The following is a 19765-nucleotide window of genomic DNA, read 5'->3' on the forward strand; positions in this document are numbered from 1 at the left end:
CGGGCTAGTTTTCCCCACGTTTCCTGTCCACTGTTCCCAGGCCTCACCTCCGCCTCCTCCTCCTCAGCTCCGCTCCATCCCGGTATCCGCGGCTGAGGCCAGCTGCCCCACCGAGACCGACCTCCCCGGCCAAGGGCTGAACACCCCAAAGGTCAGAGTCAGGGGGATGGGGGCAGGGGATGGGGGCATGCCAGGCCAGGGGGTCCCTCCCCGAGACCCTCAGTCCAGGATGCCTCCACCCTCGCCCACTCCAGGAAACTCTGGCCCTGGCCTCATTGTGAGTGGTCCCCGACTGGCCCGTCTGCTTCTGGGGGTGGTCACCGTCCCAGACCAGAAGGAGACCTCCTGTGTTTCCCAGGCTCTGGCGCTGACCCCTGCGGCCTGGTTTGGGCGAGAGGTGTCTCCAGGGCCTTGCAGACAGACCCCCAAGGCTCTGCTGTTCTGAAAGGACATATTGGCTTGGAGATCAAGACCTCCCTGTCTCACGAAGCCAATGTGCCCGTTTCCCTGGTGACCGCGCCTGAAGCCCCCGCTCCTAGCTGTCCCTGCGGCCACCCCTCTCCGCTGCCCGCCGCCGCCGGGTCCCCTACTCCCGCGCCCCGGCCGCCTCCCGGCTCCCCGAGGGGGGGCTCTACCCCTAGAGCCAGCCCCGCCCCCACCGCTGCCCCGACCCCGGCCCCCAAGCGCGCACCCGGGCCCCGCCCTCCCCTCGCGGACCCGGGCCCCGCCCCCCCCACGGCCCCGCCCCCGCCCTCCCCTCGCGGACCAGGGCCCCGTCCCCGCCCCGCCCCCGCCCTCCCCGCGCGGACCCCGGCCCCGCCCCCCCACCGCCCTCCCCTCGCGAACCGGGACCCCGCCCCCCCACCGCCCCGCCCCCGCCCTCCCCGCGCGGACCCCGGCCCCGCCCCCCCACGGCCCCGCCCCCGCCCTCCCCTCTTGGACCAGGGTCCCGTCCCCGCCCCGCCTCCGCCCTCCCCTCGCGGACCCGGGCCCCGCCCCCCCACGGCCCCGGCCCCGCCCCCGCCCTCCCCGCGCGGACCCGGGCCCCGCCCCCCCACGGCCCCGCCCCCGCCCTCCCCTCGCGGACCGGGGCCCCGCCCCCCCCCGCCCCGCCCCCGCCCTCCCCGCGCGGACTCGGGCCCCGCCCGCGGGCGCACTGGCGGGGCTCGAGTCCCTCAGCTTTGGCTGCGCCCGGGGACCAGGAGGCTGGTGCTGGCGCTCGGGCCACCATGTCCCAACGATTCATGGTGACCCCCGCGGCGAGCAGGGCGGGGGACGCGGGGCCGAGGCCCGAGGGCGGCGGCGACCATCTCCCCAGCCCCGGCCGGGCCGCGGACCTCGACCCCGCAGCCGCCCCCGAGTCGCCGAGGGTTGACGCGCTTCCCATCCTGCGCTACTGCCGCGAGCCGAGCCGCTACGGTAGGTGCCGGCCCGCGGGGACGCCCACCGAGGGCGCCCGGCCACCTCGTCTGTGCGCCGGCCGGGGCTGCGGGAGCGCTGACGGAGCGCCGGCCTTGGGGACAGCCGCGGTGGCGGCGGCGTCAGCGCTGGGGTCGAGCTGGTGTGGCGCGTGCCCCGCGCGCTCCTCTGGGGACCGTGGCTGTGGCCCCGATGCCGCCTTTCTGCCCTGTCGTGCGCCCTGGAGGGCGATGTGCGTCCCTGGGGCCATTGTCGGGGCGGGGGGTGGGGGCGGGGATTGACGGGTGATAGCTCCTGGCATCCTCTGACCTCGTTGCCTCCGGAGCGCGGAGCGTCCAGGGAAGTCACGTTGGAGTGTGGAGGCCGAGTTGGGGCTCCTGGAGAGCGCCGGGGAAATGCTGGGCCCCTCCTCGGAGTGAAGACGGTCCAGGGTCAGGGAGGCCTGGGTCAGAGCTGTGTTTCTAGAACCCCACGGCCCTCTGGCCAGTCCCTAGGCTTGTGTCCTCTTCCCCGTGGGCCCCGCACTCCCTCGCCTTTAATCATCTAGCCCGTACCAGCGGCTTTCCTTGGGTTTTGAGGGCGGTGCTGTGCCGGCGTCGCGAAGTGCTAGCGAGCCCCCGGGTGGTCCCGGCTCCGCCGCCGGTGTGTTGGGGTGTACGGACAGGGCCCCTCCTGGCAGCCCACAGCCCTGGGTGGGGGAGGGGGCAGAGGGGGAGGACAGGCCTTGCCCTCCAGCCTCAGGCCGCTCCTGGGGGCACCCAGCCCTGCTGGACTGGTGGCCTCCACCTCTGGGCTGATGTCCCAACGACCTGCGGCTTCTCAGGTGCCGGGTCTGAGGTTTCCTGCAGGTCAACGGGGGTCCGTGGGCTTCTGGGCAGAAGGGCCTCAGTCCGGCCCCCAGCAGGGAGGATATTACAGGAGAGCCTGGCCTGCGCTCCAAGCAGAGAGCGGAGATTTCAGATTCTTTCCCAGCAAGGCCTTTGTTGACTCGGGACCTTTAACGTTAGGATGAGACCTGAGCGGGCGGCCCTCGGGAGTGACGGGCACTCCGTGTGCACACAGGTTGCAGATGCCCTCTCTTGAGACCGAGACCCCCGAGACCCTGGCGGTAGGACGCGTGGTGGGCGCTGGGGTGTGTCTCCATCAGGGGTCGCCGTGACACTTGTCACTCTGGGGGCCGCGGGTTCTCAGGTCCCGCTCCCTCCCCGTCAGCCTCTTACTCGGGGAGCCATTGTTTGGGCTCCTGCTGTGGGCCAGGCAGGGCCCTCCCCCACGGTTTCCCTGCTAACCCGGGAGCCCTCGGGAGCCCCGTCTTGTTTTCTCTGTGAGCAGTGACTCTGCTGTTCCTGTTCGTCGGTTAGTAGGGGTCAGAGCTGCTGACTGTTTCTGGGGCCGCACTGTCCCTCTGTTCTGAGGGAAAAGGGAAATCCGCCGTGACAGTTGAGGTCAGTAGAGACCGGGGGACCTGGGTCAGCACGAGTGAGGAAAGAGCCCCCCACTCCCACCCCCCCAGCAGCGGCAGGCAGCCTGCGGTGTGGCCTCTGAGAGAGCCCGGTCTCCACTCCCTGCCCTGGGGGACCCTGAGGCCCCGCCACGGTTTTCCCCACAGGAACTGGGGCCTTGGAGGCCGTGTGGCCGGAACGTAGACTCTCAGTGGGCACCGTCCTGCGTGGAGCTGTTCTGCCCAGCAGGGCCCAGGTCCCGCCACCCCGGGCAGGGATGTGGCCCCGGGTCAAACTGACCGTCCGGGTCCTCCCAGTACCTCACTGCCCCTTCTGGCCCCCTCTGCCCCTTGCCCCGGGTGGCCAGTATGCTGGCTGGCCGGTGCCCCTGGGGAGAGGGTCTGGTGCCAGACTTGCTCAGGTCAGCTTGTCCCTCTGCCCTTCCTCGGGCGACTGATACTGTTACCCTCACGCTGACGCAGGAGAGGGCATTTCACCAGCGTCCTTGACGTGGTAGATGGCAGGCAGGGGGCTGTTTGGGGCCGGGGACACCCGCCTGACCTTAGAATTCGCCCTCACACACCTCCCCCTCTTCCTGTGGGTCAGACCTCCCCCCTCCCCCCACCTGGGGGCTGAGCCACCCCCTCCACCCCCTCCGCCCACCTCAGCCCTCAGGCTCGGCAACAGTTCTGAGCTCTGGTCCCCCGGCTGCCTGCCGCTGCTGACGCTGGGTCCACAATCGGGCTCCAGCGGCACCGTTGGGATCAAAGGGTGGTGTGCTGTGCCCTCCCCGGGGGGACAAAAGACCGATTATCTGACGCTGCCCGTGACAATGTGCACTGAGCATAAAAAGCAACTCGGGTTTTCTGGTGTCGCCCTCCCACTTCTCCTTGTGACCCAGGGGAGCTTTCTGACCCTTGGAGGGTGGCAGCCTCCAGGCTCAGAGGCTCCCCAACTGCGTCAGTAACCGTCGTGCCCCCTGGAGCCGGAGCAGGAACCCGCCAGGCTGAGCCTCCGACTTTGCCCTTACACTGGCTCCCCTCCAGTGAGTTTGCCCTGGTGCACTTGTGCAGAACGGGCGTGTCGGCGGGGTGTCCCTTCTCTCTGCCACGGGACAGGACAAAATCCCAGTCCTGGCGCCCCGTCCCTGTGCCCCGGGCTCAGCCAGCCTTTCCCCGGTACACCGGTACACCCCGGCTCGCCGAGTCTCCTTAGCCTTCTGCGGGCGGCGGGGCTTTGTGTTGGGGCGGGAGCTGGGGTGAGAGGCTTGCCGGCCCGCCCTTCCCGGCCCGGCCGCACCGCTGTTCCAGGCACACCAGGCGGGAGAGTGTAACTGGGCAGTGACAGGGCCGCAGTACCAGAAGGTGAGGTGGCTGAATTAGGGCTGTGCCCCTGTTCCCTGGAAAGCTGTGGTGCCAGCTCCTGGCGCAGTTCCTTTCTGGGATCGCACAGTGGCCCCACATCCAGAATGGAGACCCCGAGGCCATGGGACACCGCCCACAGCCGGAAGGGCAGGGAGACAGGGAGAGAGTGTTGGCCAGCAAAGTTGGCCTCGGGGAGGCACAGCCACAGGCCTGCCCCTCCAACCTAGGGCCACACTCCTCGGAGCTCAGCCTGGCTCCCCAGGGGCCAGACTCCCATCAGCCACCTCCCTGTCTCCAGTCTGGACCGGTTTGCAGGTCTGGGGCCATCAGACTAAGGCCTGACGCTGAGAGTCTCTGGAGAGGTCATCCCGCCCCACCATTCACCTCTGTGGGCTGCCCTGAGCCAGTGCTCCTGGGGGGGGGGGGGGCTTCCCCGAGTCGAGCGGACCCTCGCCCTAGCGTTTGCCCTCGGAGCCAGCAGAGGCCCGTTTCCCCCCGCGGCAAAGCTGACCTCTCTGTTTCTCTGAAGCTGATGTTGGGCGTTAGAGTCCTGCAGAGCCTCGGAAGGACAGCTGCAGGGTGTCGTGTGCGTTTGTGCATCTGCGTGTGTGTGTTGTGTGCGTGTGTCTGTGTCTGCGTCTGTGTGTTTTGGCTCTTTCTTGCTCAGGAGGAGGTGAGGGTCTGACCGCCCAGCCTTGCAAGGGCTCTGGGTGGAGCCGCGGGACGAGGCCGGGAGTGTGCTCGGGTGCGCTGCTGGCCCAGCCTCTGCCAGGTGCTGGTCCCAGACACCGCTGTCCCCAGGGAACAGGCTCCCCAGTCCACCCTCTGGGCTGGGCCCTCTTCCTGGACCCCAGGAGAGCACACCTCCACCCCCCGCCCCCAACCCCAGACGGTGCGTCTACACTTGGTGCAACTTCACAACTGGGTCATGGGTTTCTGCTCCAGGGACGTTTCAGGGGAAAGTCCCATTTCCCTGGCTGAACTTTCTCGTCGGGAAGGAGGCCTGGCGATGCCCTCAGCTGCCGGGGAAGGCAGGCTGAGCCGGAGCCCAGGGCGCGGGCTGCCTAGCTCTGGTGTCAGAGAACCCGCCACCCGCTGGGCACACTCTATTTTCTCTTTACTTAAATATTTCATGGCGCGCGGCCGTCGCGTAGACCCGGGAGCCGCCTCCAGCTCTCAGGGAGCAGCGCTGCCCAGAGCACGCTAGGCTTTGTCACTGGCCAGAGAATTCTCACCTTGGTGGTTTCTCAGGGCGTGTCGTCACTTCCCTCCTTTGCTACTTATGCCCAGTTTGGCTTCTCCGTGGGGTGGTGTCGTGGATTTGGAGACACCAATTCTCTTTAAACATCAAGAATTACATGATGGGGCGCCTGGGAGGGGCTCAGTCGGTTAGGCGTCTGGCTCTTGGTTTCAGCTCTGGTCATGATCTTATGGTTTGTGAAGTTGAGCCCCATGTCGAGCCCCATGTCAGGCTCTGTGCAGACAGCACGGAGCCTGCTTGGGACTCTCTCTCTCCATCTCTCTCTGCCCCTCCCCTGCTCACTCTCTCTGTCTGTCTCTCAAAATAAATAAATAAACTTTAAAAAAAAAAATTACATGATAAGTCTGTATTCAGTTAGCCACTATGCACACTGAAGTCTGTATTCAGTTAACCCACTAGGGAGCTGTGCAGGCAGGCCCAGGACCCCGGCGGGAGCCCCCATTCTGCCCAGGACTGCCCTGTGCACAGGGCCTTCCCCGGGCGCCCAGCTGCTCTGCCCTCGCCTCCCCTCCCACCCAGGCCTGTCCCTGTGAGCAAGGGCTCCGCCGTGCAAACGTGGGCTCGGGCTGGGGGTTCCACAAGTGTGTCCAGGGATGTTGGCTACTATACAAATATGTAGGGGGGGTGGCAAAAGGCAAGAGGCAGCTACAAGCACAGGGTTAAAACATGCAAACATGCGTCAAAGAACACTATCCAAAGCACCCATAGAATGGGAGGCAATGTTTGCAGACGGTGTATCTGATGAGGGATTAATATCCAGAATATATGAAGAACTCTCACAACTGACAACAGCAAAGAGCAGTTTAAACAATGAGGAGAAACCTTGAACGGACTTTATAAGAATGTCCGGTAAGCACATGGAAAGAACGCCCAACATCACCGACCGTTAAGGACATCAAAATCAAAATCACCAAAAGGTGCCGCCTCGCGCCCATTTGAATGGCTATGATACAAAAGAGAAAGAAGCAGGTGTTGGCGAGGCCGTGAGAAATCAGAACGCTGGGCGCCGCCGGTGGGGACCGAGACCGAGCACCTGCTGTACAGTGTGGCGATTCCTCAAAACACTAAACACAGGGTGACCGTGTGGCGCAGGGACCCCGCTCCTGGCCACGCACCCGGAGCGTCTGAAAGCAGAGACTTGGACAGGTTCGTACGCCCAGGTTCACGGCAGACAAAAACGTGGAAACAACCCAGATGTCTTGTCGAGGGAACAATGGGTGAGGAAGACACGGTCCCTCCACGCACAGGACTATTTGCAGCCTTGAGAAGGAGGGACATCCTGGCACCTGCTACCACAGGGATGGACGTGGGGGACGGTGCCCTGGGAGCTGAGACACATGAGTGTCCACATGGGAGGTCCCGGGAGGAGTCCCAGGAGGGCCGGACGGCGGGGGCGCCAGGCCCCAGGAGGGGCTGGAGAGAGAGTGTTTCACGGGGACAGAGTTCAGGAAGAGGGGCCGCCGTGGAGATGGCTGCCCAGCAGCTGAACCGTAAAGACCATGGCTGCAAGTTTTTAGCTTCATGTTATATATATTTTACCGCAGCAAAAAAAAAAAGCACCTATGAGAAAAGCAAACCGGAGAGGAGGGTGAGAGGAAACCAAATTCATCCCCTCCCCCACCCGCCCCTTGCAGAGACAGGGGCTCCGGATTTCCGAGGAGAGGGGGAGGAGGCCTGAGAGGCAGCTTTGATTAAATCAATTCTCGCCAGCCAGCTCTCCCAGGGGTGAGCCCATTCTCATCTAAATTACTCTCTGCAAGGTGTGACCTCAGGACTTTGGCAGGAGATATTTTTGTACAGGGACCTTCCTGTTTCAAGCAGCACCCAGGAGAGTTTGGCTTGCTGCCCTGTGGGGAGGAGCTGTGGGCCCGGGACGACCCCCCCCCCCCACCAACTCCCATACTGCCCTGCCCCCAGCCCACTCCTCCAGGGACCAAGAAGGAGCCCTGGGCCCGGACCACCCAGTGGGGAAGCCCCCCACCCCCACCCCGGACACATGGGGGACAGCACTCTTGGCCACGAGGCCCACAGCCCCTCGCCCTGCTATCCTGAATGCCCCGAAGCAGGAGTTCTCTAGTTCTCCTCTGAAGGAAGGGTGGGTGCAGGGCACCGGGTGGTCTGCCTTTGGCTCAGCTTGGGTGGCCTGTCCTTAGAAATGGGGACAGCGGCTGCTGCCACACTTTTCCCTTCCAGATGCAGCACTTACTGGTTTTTGCCTCAGAGTTGGCCTTGCTGGGGATCAGGGACCCAGCTTCCTGCCCCTGGAGGAGCCTGAGACCCACCCCCCCACACACATAGGAGGCAGGCAGACCCCCAGATGGCCCCTGGGTTGTCGTGCTGTGTTTCAGCCACAGGCAGGGCGTAAGGGTGTGTGTGCATACCTGTGTGCGGTGCGCGTGTGTGCAGGTGTGCATGCATGCAGGCGTGCGTGCCCGAGTGTATGCGGGCATGTGTGCAGGGGTGTGTGCACGTGTGTGTGGGTGTGTGTGCACGTGTGAGGTCTCTCCTGCCTGCAGGGCGGGCGGCAGAGCTTTGCCTCCTGGTGGAGACTCCCACATGATGCCATCAGGAGCCGGGCAGACGCGGCCCCCAGTCCTCGCTGGGCACAGGGAGCCCGAGCCCTCCTTCCTGCAGCAGCCCCAGGCCTGGTGCCACCCCCAGTGGGCTGAGTGGGCGCTTCAGGGCATCAAGTGCTCTGAAAAGTTCCCTAAAAACTGTGGTGGAGCCGTGATGCTCACTATAGGCACCTGGGGAAATGTGGAAACTTCCGTAGTTGGGGCCCACAGAGAAGTGGAACCAACAGGATGTGTGTATAGAGAGAAAGACGGGGATTTATTTTGACGAGTTGGATTATTCATGCAGCTGTGCCCTGGTGAGTCTGAAATCTTCAGGGTGGACAGCAGGCAGGAGACCCAAGGAAGGGCTGTCGTGCCCACAGGCTGTCTGCTGGCAGGAGTCCTTCCTGCCTGGGGAGGTCAGCTTCGGTTCTATGTAGGCCTTTGACTGATTAGACGAGGCCCACCCATGTCTGGAGGCGGGGGGACCGCTTTACTCAAAGCTCCCCACTTTCAGTGTTAATCTCATCCAAAAAGCATCTTCACAGAAACACCCAGAATAATGTGTGACCTAATATCTGGGCATTGTGGCCCAGGCAAGTTGAGACATCGAATGAACCATCACAGTAATGGAAAGAAAAAGGCCTCAGAAATAGTCGCTATGAAAAAGCCTCTTCCAGGCCGCCTCTGTGTATTGTGTGCACACGCACATGCGCGCACACGGGGATGAATCGTGGTGCATATGCTCTTTCAAACTTTATCTCTTAACGGAAATGCTTTTTCGGAGCAAAAGTGCCTTCATTCTCTGGCCCTGAGTGTTGAAGGAAGCCCTTATAAAGCCCCCAGGACACAAAGCTTGAACAAGGAGGCTTCCAGCCCTCGGCGAGTCTGCAGCAAAAGGCTACACGTTTATTTACCAGTCCTGTTAGGCGCCCTGGGTCCGTGCTCCGAGCCATGCCCCAGAGCTGGTGGCTCGCTCCTCTGTCATGCTTGTGGCCGACGCTGGTGTCATGGGGTCAGTTTCGAGTGGCTGGACACGTGCTTCGCGAGCTTCGGAGGCTCTGCTGGGATTCGGGGACTCAGAGAGGAGACAGCGTGGCTGTGTGGCTGCGTGGCTGCGTGGCCGCTCTGGAAAGGAGGGAAGGGCTACGGGGGGGGGGGGGGGGTTGGAGGCGAGGGCCTGTTTTTCCTGTTCACGCAGATGGTCGCTTCAGAAGAGCACGGCAGCCACCCGCTGTGTCCCGTCCGTCCTGTTTTCCGCCCCCCTCCCCCGACCCGCACACACACTGGACGCCAAGCTGCTGTGCTTGAGGGACCTCCCTGGACGTCGTTCTGCGGGTGCCCGCGGGCGGTCTGTCTGGCCCTCGCCCCGTGGTTGGGCTGCACCCTCTTCTCTCTGTGGTTGGATTCGGGGGACGGTGCAGGTGGGCGGCCTGGCTGGAGACTATTTAGAGTCCGGATTGGAATGGGGGACGTGGGGGTTTCACTCGGTGGGGCCAGGTGGCTGGGGGTGCCCCAGAGCATGACCAGGTGCCTCCCTCAGGTTGCTCCACTCCCCTCGACTCCCCTCGGTGGGACCAGCGGGTCCTTTCAGACACGCTCTGTGAGGACAGTGTGCATGGAGCCTGGCCGCACTGCCTGAGCTCAGGGAACAGGTTCAGGGCACTGTAGGCGGAAAAGCGGGACTGGGTGTCGGGGAGGACCCCAGGGAAAATCGACGGAGACCCAACATTTCTCCTGTTTTCGTTTGAGAAGAATGCCACGGAATGTTCTGGAGCTCCAGAGGCTCCCCTTCCTGGGCTGTGGAGGACTCTGCCTTCCAGGAGGTGCTTTCCCTGGAGCACGGCTGTCACACACGGGCTCTCTCCCGACTGCACGCCCCCGCGTCTGGCACAGGACAGGGCCTCCCTCTGCCCCTTCATGGCCTTGCCGAGCACACGCACGGGACACAGCACCACGCCGAGGCGGGGACGGGCCGAGTGGAGTCCCTGTTATTGTCCTCCTGCCCACCTGCTTTTGTGTGTTCTGAGCTCTGCACGCGTGACCCAACGAGCAGAAGCCACCAGAAGAGCTGGGGGTGGGGGGTGGGGGGCGTGTGGAGGCCCCTCCCGGCCGGGCGTCCACTGCTGGGGGTTGGTATTCTGGGCAGCGAGCTCAGGGAGGGGAACAGAGAAGAGGGAGGGAGGAGGGCGGGGACAGCGGGAGGCAGACGGTGATCTCCCTCCCCCGGTTGGGGCCATGCCAGCCCGGGGAGCTCGCGGGGGCCGCGTGAGGGGCCTGTCCTCATCCTCGGTGGCCGGCAGGGCCCAGGGGCGGGCGGGACGGGTGAGGCCGAGTGGCGTGACTGTGGCCGCGTGGTGCGGGGAATGGCGGTCTCTCCAGGGTAACAGCGGCCGGCGGCTCCTGTGTGCCTCTGACCCAGCTCTCGGAGTCTTTTGACGGTGTCCACGGTAACGGTGCCTGAGACAAAACCGCTCGTTTCTCTCTCCCCGTGTGGTGCCCGAGAGCCATTCACTCGCCCGTCATTCTTTCCCGCCCGCCCTCGTGCCCCATCCTCCGGTCCGAGCTACCCGACAGGCCGCGGGCTCCCCGATGGCAGCCACCGGCCACAGGTGGCCGTGGACATGTGGACTGTGGCTGGGGCCCACCTAAGAGCTGGATTTAAATTATTTAAATTTTTAACTAATTTGAACTTAAACTTAACCAACCACACGTGCTGAGTGGCCGCGGAACCGCAGGGCCGGGCCGGCGTGGAGGGCCCGGCCCAGCAGGACACAGACCAGACCCACAGCTCCAGAGTGTCTGCTCCAGGATTCAGACAATGGAGCAGGGGAGCAGGGAGGCGGGGCGGCGTTAGGGCTGAACTGTGTCCCCACAAAATCCTCCAGCATGTGACCGCACTCGGAGAGGGTCCTTGAAGAGGAGGTTAACAGAGCCTTCCGCACGCCGAGGATACCGGCCTCAGGGGAAAGCGCCCTGCCCACGCCCGGCCCTCGGACTCTCAGCCTGTGTGCTGTCTACACCGCCAGCCTGTGCAGCCTGTGTCAGCTCAGCCTCCTTGGTGCCCCCGGTGGCTCCCCTGAGCAGTCTCCCCATTGTGGTCCATCGCGAGGGCACTGAGCCACAGCCAGCACAGGGACCCTGCGCCCTCCCCGGCCGGGGGCTCCTGGACTGCCTCACCTGGACCGAGGCACACGCCTGTCCCTGCAGCCGCCTCCCTGTGGCTCCCCTGCCCCTCCCCCGCAGGCCACCTGAGCCCTCCCCAGGGCCCCGGGCTCCTCCTCGCTGCCTCTTGTTGCCTGGAGACCCGAGTGTCCCCGTCCCCCTGGACTAGAGACAGAGTGGGGTGGCCGGCTGTGTTGCTGTGTCAGGCTTCCCTCGGGGGCTGCTGGAGGGGCTTGAGGGGAGCAGGTGACGCCACCAGGCCTGGGGCTGTTCCTGAGGGTCCTGGGGATGCAGACCAGTGGTTAGGGTCGCCCCCAAGAGACTCCAGGGACACCCCCCACTGAGCCACCGGGAGGGAAAAAGCAGCCAAGATCAGGGGCTTCCTCCTGAGGAGAACGGCCTGTATGAGCTCACACAGGCTTGTGGCTCCCACCCCCCGGTGGGGGCTGTAGGGTCCCGTGGGTCTGGCTGCCCCCACCGTGGCCCGCAGGAAGTATGAACCTGCTCGCACCCACACAGCTCTCTGCAGGGCTCCCTCCTACCCGTGGATCCAACCTGGGCCGAGTGACCGCCCTGAGCTCCCCAACCCAGTGTAGATGTGGGCTTGGAGTCCTCCCAGCTGAGAACTGTGCTTCTCAGGGGTCTTGTGAGGGTGGTTCCTGGGGGGTGCTGACCCATGCAGGGAGGAGCGAGCCCCTCAGCCAACACCCCCCTGGGCCTGTCCCATGCCTTTGGTGCACTGAGACTCAAGGCTGTTCTGGGAGGCAGAGGGGCGGGCTGGTGGATTCTAGCACGTTCCAGCACACTTAGCACCTGAGGCCGGTCTTCTCAGCTGATCACTTCTGGGACCGGTGGCCCGAGTCACACGCACCAGAACTGTGCTTTAGGGACGTGGAGAAAGCACTCTGGAAACCTCACCGCCCCCTCCCCAAGTGTTCGGAGGGCCAGCATGAGGTGTGCCCTCGGACAGCGGGGCAGAAGGAGCTCACAGAACCACGTAAAATGACGCTGCCCCGGGGAAAAGCAGGCTTGCTGCTGGGGTGTGTGTGTGTGTGTGGGGGGGGGGGGTGACAGGGTTGTAGAAATGGCTGCCCAAGGGGTCAAGCAGGCCATGCTGTGGAGCCCCCTTTCCTCTGCGCCCACCCATCGGGACCACTTCTCTGAGATGAGCCACTCTCCTGGGTGGGCCAGGCCTCACTGCCTCTGCCCACTCACAGCTCGGGGAGGGGACCTCCTGAGAACGAGGCTGCCTTCCCGCCCTGTCCACCCCCACCCCGTGCTGCCCTCGGCCCCTGCTTTGTGTGTGGGCCCACGCATCACGGTCCCGGGGGACGGTGCTGTCACCAGCCCAGCTCCCCTCCACGGGGGACTTGCCAGGCCCCCGCGAAGGCCGGGGAAAGCACTCCTTCCCTCCTCCTGCCCGGGGCCCGGCCCACAAGGGTGAGGGTGAAGCCTGGCTTGTGGGGCCGTTGGGGGTCCCAGGATGCACCTGTTGCTGGCCTGGGCCCCTCCACCCCTGGCAGCCCTTCCAAGCTCAGGACCTCAGCTGTCCCCCTTTGAAAGGCCGGATGGTAGGTGGGGGTCCATAGGGACAGGGCACGGTTGGTCTCCTGCCCCGAAGCTGCTCCCTGAGGACACGTGTTTTATGACCGTGGCAGAAAGCCACGCGTTTTGGGTGAGTTAGTGGCAAGCAGACAGCCACCAGGGGGCCTGCCAGCCTGTCCCGCTGTCCGAGATGGTCCCACTGTGTGCCGAAGGCCACAGAGAAGCTTTGGGGTCTGCCCCTCCTGGAGCCCCTTCCCTGGGAACCAGAAACCTCCAAGTTTGGACCTTCTCTTGTGTTGGTTTTGAGGCTAGCAGGGGGGCTGAATGATGGCCCCCAAAGGATACGTCTGCGTCCTAGCCCCTGGTGCCTGTGAATGGGCCTGGTTGGGAAAAGCGTCTCTGCAACGTGATTGAGTTAAGGATGTGGAGGTGAAGAGGTCATCCTGGGTTCTCTGGTGGCCTGAGTCCATAACCACTGTCCTTACAAGAGACACAGAGGAAGACACAGGCATGCACAGGAGAGACCACGCGAGGAGGAGGCAGAGGTTGGAGGGCCAGGCCCTGAGGGAGAGGCCCTGAGGGAGAGGGAGCCCCCACCCCAGGGCCTCCAGAGGGAGCACAGCTCTGTGACCCCTGGCTGTGGGACGTGTGGCTCCAGAGCCCTGAAAGCAGGCTCCCGTGTGTTAGACCCCATATGTGGCTGGGTTCCAGCAGCCGCGGGGTGCTCATCCTGTCAGGGGTGCCAGAGGGGTGGGCTGGGTTCGCCTGGGAGCCGTTTCTGGAGAGGGTGGGGCGCAGGAGGAGGTGCACAAGCTCGGCGTGTCCCGCTCAGGTGGCATCGTTGTGGCTGGTGCCCTGTATGCCGGCTGCTCCTGGCGTGGGGCTCAGCCCCGCCGTCCACACCTACAGGGGCGAGTAGCCCCCAGCCCCGCCCAGGCCGAGTGCCGCGGACCACCTGCTGGAGGGCTTCCCGGGGGCCTTGTCCAGCCGCCGTCCCTGTAGGGAGAGGCTGGACCCCAGCAGGGAGGGGACAGCTGTGTCCCACAGCGAGTGGATGACGGACGGAGCAGGGCCGAGGGGTGCTGGAGGGGCCTGCGAGGCTGGGACCTGACCCGACTCGACCTGGGAAGCGCTGGGTCAGCTGCTGTGTCTGCAGCCACCGGTGTGGTGCCGCCGGCCGGCCGCCGTCCCCGCGGGAGAGCCGCATCCGCCGCCTGCTCACACGGACCCCACGGGACGGCCCACGTGGGCTTCCTCGCGGAATCCACGAGGGCAGCCCCGGCCGACGTGCCCCCGAGCGCGAGCCCGCGGAGCTGAGCCTGTTTGCGAATCAGCTTTTACGGAAGCGGAAGCGGAAGCGAGCGGCCTCCTCCGGCCCGCGCTCACTCCGGGCCACCCGCTGTCTTAACCCCGGGGTCACTGGGGCTTGGCTCCTATTCGGAAACATGCTTTCCTCGAAGTGCAGTCGTGACGGTAAGACCCAGCAGGGGTGAGGCTCCTGGTTGGGACGTCGGGGTTCGGAGCGTGCGGCAGTAAGACGGGACGCAGCCCCGAGGGCCGTGCCGCGGACTGCCCGCGTTTCCGTGCCTTCGTGCGCACGACACCGTCCAGAGCGTGTGTGCGGGCTCCCGCAGGAGGGCACACGCGCTCCGTGCCTCTTTCGCTGCGTCTGGGGCCGGGGGCAGCTGTGGGGTCCGTGCGCAGGCGCACAGGTGAGCTGCCGCGTGCCTTTCCCTTCTTGCCGGGCTGACGGGGCGGGGGAGCCCGGACTCGGGGCGGAGAGCTCAGGGCGGGGGCCCTGGAACCAGGCGGCCCCGCGCACCCCCTGCGCCAGGGACTTGGTCCCCGCCGCCCACGACCCACGGGCGCCTGGGGAGGCGTCGCACACCTGCGAGGAGCTCCCGGTCCACTTTGCAGACCGTGGCACCCCTGTGGCAGGACAGCGTGGCCGGGGACGGGCAGCAGGCGGGCTGAGGAGCCCGGACAGGGCCCGTGACAAGAGCGCGGGGTCAGGCGCGGGCCGTCGTCACAGGGAGAAGGAAGCTGGGGCTTTTCCCCGGGAGTGGCGCTCCACCCCAGGTTTTCTCTCCCCAACATGGTGACTGTCACCCAGCCTGCATGAAGGACGTGTGATTTGGCGGCAGTGGGAGACGGCCCGGCAGAATCCATTCCGTGGTCTCGCTGCTGAGGGCCAGGTCCCCAGCCAGGTGCTGGGGGGCAGGCCTGGGGCGGATCTCCCCTCAGCCTTGTGAGTTCAGATGACGCGCTGCAGCAAGGAGCAAGCAGGAAGGGCCTTGAGTGCAAAGGTCACTTTCGGAAAGTTGCCCCCCTAAGCTGCCCAGATGTCCAGCCCAAAGGCGACAGTGCAAAGGCCCTGGGGCAGTGGCAAATTCAAGATGGGACCTTGGACATGAAGAAGACATGGGGCGGGCACCGGCAGAGGGAGCTGTGGTGACGGGGTGGGCGCATCACTGATGTGGCAGACACGCCCAGGCGGGCAGGGGACTGGCAGAGTGTCACAGCGGAAGGGCGGGGGCTGGCAGGGGTGGGGGCGGCGCTGCGGATGCAGGGACGGCAGGGATGAGGAAACTGCCTCCTGTGTGGTTGGTTAGGGGATGGAGTTGGCTTTCCGTGGCCCGTTCTGGGTTGCATGCGCAGCGGTCACTGGTCAAGTCTTGACCGTCGACCGATGGCGCCAAGGCCGTGGGCAGGGTCCTGTCGTCCTGTCCTGTGCCCTGAGGCTGCATTGGGAGCAGGCTCCGGGTCGCCCCTGGGCTTGACCCTCTGTTTGCCTGTTTGTGTTCAGATTTCCACGAGGTGGGAGGACAGCCCGTGAAGTGGAGGCAGGATGTGCTTGAAGGGGTGGGGACCCCAGGGCATGGAGCGACCTCGAGGTGACCAGTGAACAGCTGCTGGCCGCGCACCACGGGGCCCGTTCGTGATGGTCCTGGGGAAGTACCTTCCGCAAGAGCAAAGGCCCTGGGGTCACCCGTGCGGGGCACGGCTTGCAGGAGGCTCCCAGCGGGGACAGCACACTGGCTTGCTCTCTCGCTCTGCTCTCCAGGTCTGGGGGCTTCCTCGTGCCCACCCCCGGCGCCGGCTGGGCCGGAAGACATGCAGACAAGGCTGTGCAGGGTTCTCTCCTCGTCTGGGCCCCGCTGGCCTCTCTGCCTCGGGTCGCTGGCCTTCTCGTGCTGGGAGGGGGTTCTGTCCTGAGGACGGGCCCTTGGACGCTGAGCGGCTGGCGCCGCACCCCCTCCGTCCTGTGCGGTGCCCGGGCCTACCCTGGAAGCACGTGGCTGGGGCACCCCCGCCTCCCTGGCAGGAGATCGTGTGGGCTGTAAGAAATGATGAAAACATGCACGTGACTACCTTGCTCCTGCCTAATCCCTCCCTGGGGGCAGAGTCCCCAGGGAGCACTGGAAAATCGCACACGCCCTGGCAGAGGCAGGCTGGCAGGGACCCTGAAGCCACCGCAGCGCAGAGGGGTCGCGGCCGGCTTTGTCGGCCCGCACGCCCACCTCACGCCGCGAGCGCGTGGGATGGCCAGGCCCAGCGGCCGGCAGGGCAGTGTGCCCGTGACGCTTCAGTGTCAGGTAAACACGAGCAACGTGAGGAAGACTCCTCACCAAAATAAAAGTCAGCATGTATCTGAAACTCCAATTTGACCGGGCACCCTGTGTGTCTCTCACGACCCCCATCTGGGGTCCTTTGACCACGGGGTCCTGGAGGGAAGGAGGCCGGGACCACGCTTAGCGGAAGCACCCCGAACGAGCTGAGGTGTGGGGGGGATGTTGGAACAGCCTCAGCCCAACGAGTGGGGGTGCGGGGGGCGGGGTGCTCACCGCAGAGGAAAGACCATCTACGCAGGTGGTTGGGGGACTTCCGGTGTCCCTCTCGGGGGTCGGGTCCTGGGGGTGACACTGCCCATCTCCCTGTGCCGCCAGGCACATCCTCGACAAGGGGCTGGTTGAGGCACCAGGGCGGGCTCCCACCGCTCACCAGGAGCGGGCTTTCGAGGCCTGGGGAGGGCCGGGTCACATAGGGTGCCCAACACAGAGCGGGAGGGGAGATCCTGTGCCTGGCCGCCCCTGCTGCCCTCACAGCCTGTGGTGACCGCCCACAAGGGGGCCGTGCAGGGCTGTGTGTATCTGCTGAGTCTCCAGAACCTTCTGTGTGTGGTGCCGGCACCTGGCTCTCTGGTGCGGGCTCCCACACAAGCTGGCAGCTTCTGGACAGACAGGGCCCGCCGGGCTGGAGGGCAGCGTCCAGGCCCCTCAGGCGAGTAACAGGGTGGCCAGCAGGGGGCGGACAAGGACCTTGGGAGCCTCAGGCCGTGGTGCCCTGGGGTCACAGTCAGACCTGCTCCCACCTCGAGCTCTGCTGGAGGCCTGTTTTTTGGTGAGGCCGCCTTGTCCTTGGCTTACCTCTGAGACCTCATCCACACGCCAGACCCTGCTTGTTCCCTTGCTGCTGTTGAATCCTGCCGGGAGGCCAGGGGCTGGAGGAGGAGTTCTGGGCCTCAGCCTCAGGGCCCTGACTCCCACCCGGTCCCATCCTCCTGCCCTCCCCCAGCTCCCACTGGGGAGTCAGGGCCGTCTCCCCCACCCCAGTGTCCTAGGCCCCTGCAGCCCCCAGGCGGGGCTCCCCGTCAGTCCAAGCTGTCCCTGCGGCTGCAGCGGCCCTTCGGAGAGGCGTGCCCTGCCCAGGACACTCCCGAGGGACCTGCCCCAGGGACCCCGCCTCAGGCCGGAGCAAGGGCTGGGGCCTCTGAAGATTCTGAAGGGTTCAGGAGCTGCCCAAAGTGGCTGCCTCAGTGGGGTCCAGGGGGACAGTCACCGCCGCAGCTAAGACTCGAGTTAACCAAGTATGTGCACTTTTAGGTGATTTTCCATGTACTTTCTCAACCACATCCAGAAATAAAGTCTTGGAGGTGATATCAAGGACTTGGTGGGTTTGCTCACTCCCCTCTTTAGGCGGGGAGTGGGGGTGTGTGCAGGGCAGTCCCCTCCCTGGACACCTGACCCCAGCCCTGAGGGCTTGGCGCCCAGGACCTGGGGGACCAGAGGACAGCAGGGTGGCAGGGGACTTCCCACCTCCGACACAGTGCGTCTTCCCCTTTCGAATCCCCAGGTCTGGGCATGGCTGTCTGGCAGCTCCTGGAAGCTGAGCTCCAGGGGGCCTCTGGGCACCACCCCAGCCAGAACCTTCTGCTGTCTCCTTTGGTCACAAGGAGGGGTCACAGGGTCACAGGGCCTGTCACACCCGCCAGGGCCCAGGCTGCTGCTTCCCCCAGGACTCCCAGGTGCTCTCAGGGTTCTTCCTGTGGGGCTTGGAGGCCCTGGCCAGGCCCCTGGTTGAGGCCAGTGGGACCCGGGGGGCCCTGCGGCCGGCGTGTCCTGCTCTGGTGGGGGCCTGTGCTCCCCAGGAGGGGCTGGAGGGCAGAGGGGGAAGCCCTGGGAGTTTCTGGGGTCTCGGGCTGGTCCTGCATGGTCCCCTGGTGACTCTCTTGGTGGCCTGGGGCAGGGTGTCACCAATGTGCCCTGGCTTTCACTGTGCTGGAGGCACTGCTCAGCCCGGCAGCCCTCTCCACTCTCAGACTTGCTTAGCTGAAACTACACAGACTTGTAGAATTTAGCTTTTAATTGTGGCAAAATAGGGGCACTCGGGTGGCTCTGTCGGTCAAGCGTCGGGCTCTTATTTCAGCCCCGGGCACGATCTCACAGTGCATGGGATCGAGCCCTGCATCGGGCTCTGTGCAGACGATGTGGAGCCTGCTTGGGATCCCTTCTCTCCTTCTCTCTCTGCCCCTCCCCTGCTCGTTCTCTCTCTCTTTCTCAAAATAAGTAAAAATAAACTTGAAATAATTGTGGTGAAACGTACAAAACACAAAAATTTCCAAGCATCTACACTGAGTGCAGCCGACCCACCGGCCATCACGTCACCCTCCCAAACCGGAGCTCTGTCCCCAGGAAACACGCCCTCCCTGCCCTGTCTGACCTCCAGGCCTCGGGGGCCCTGGGGGGAGCCGAGTGGGTGCTCTTGGACGCCTTCCTTGTCTTTACCGTGGTTTTACCGGTGAGCTGGAGACTTGGCCTGGCTTGTCTCCTGTCTTCCTGCGAGCTGCCCGCTGCCCCACGCCCTCCTGTGCCTGCCCTTGGCCATCCAGAAGCGCCCCCGGACACATTCGGCAGCCACTGGCTGGCTCACACTTGGCGTCTGCATCTCGGTGGCCCCCTCCCCGCCTTGCCGTCCCTCTGGCTCCCCTCCTGCACGCAGAGGCTGGGGCTGCTCCCAGGACGCGGGGGTCCGGCTCCCCTGCCCCTCAGATGGTACCCACCCCGCCCATCGGCTGGTGTGGCACACGGCCACGGAGTCCCGCCGTGCTGTGTTTGCTCAGACAGAGGTGTTTGAGTTCCAAACACCTGCAGCCCCACCTGGTGCCGCCTGGGCGGGTCCAAGCGGGCACAGGGGCTCTGCCTCTCGGAGCCACGAGGCACGGCTTTCCCTGAAGCAGTGAGGGGCCCATGTGGCTACCACACCCACCCTGTGCCCCGTGCCCTGTGCCCCAGGGATGGACGCAGGGGCGGCACCGTGGCCTGGTGGTGGCTGTGGGAGGCTCCTTGGGAAGGTGCCCTGACATCTAGAAGACATGGCTATACCTCAGGAAGGGCAGAGCCCTGGGTGGACACACACGTGCTCTCACCACTGGTGGGACCAATCTTGGGTAGCCAAGCTCATTGGTTAGCAAATACTCATTGAGCACCGTTGGGTGCTGTGTTGGGTGATGGAGGACAAGACACATTTCCTGCATCTGAGAAGGGTAATTCTAGAACCTTCCATCAACAGGGTGAGGAGGAAAGAAACCAGTGTCCAGAAGATGTGCCTCAGGATATCAGGAGACTTGATGGCCCGGGACCAGCCCAAGGTCCCGGCCTCCCAGACTAGCTGACTGGCTGGTGGGTCTGGTGCTTGTTTACGTTAACTTTGTTTCTCAGCGAGAGATGGTGTTGG

The 19765-nt window shown here is 64.9% G+C and overlaps 1 protein-coding gene across 2 annotated transcripts in view; it reads left to right on the top strand.

Moving 5' to 3' along the window:
* The first annotated feature begins 1170 nt into the window (after positions 1-1170).
* SLC12A7 (solute carrier family 12 member 7) overlaps positions 1171-19765 on the top strand; it is a 68362-nt gene continuing 49767 nt past the window's right edge. The window contains exon 1 of one of the 2 annotated variants that reach the window (XM_027073434.2): positions 1171-1419. In XM_027073434.2, the coding sequence (XP_026929235.1) occupies positions 1230-1419 (190 nt within the window). In that variant the 5' untranslated portion in view covers positions 1171-1229. Of the gene's footprint in view, positions 1420-16094; positions 16348-19765 lie in introns of those variants that run through there. The other variant, XM_053202515.1, reaches the window with a different exon arrangement.

The sequence above is a fragment of the Acinonyx jubatus genome, chromosome A1 (assembly GCF_027475565.1).
Source record: "Acinonyx jubatus isolate Ajub_Pintada_27869175 chromosome A1, VMU_Ajub_asm_v1.0, whole genome shotgun sequence".
NCBI lineage: Eukaryota > Metazoa > Chordata > Mammalia > Carnivora > Felidae > Acinonyx > Acinonyx jubatus.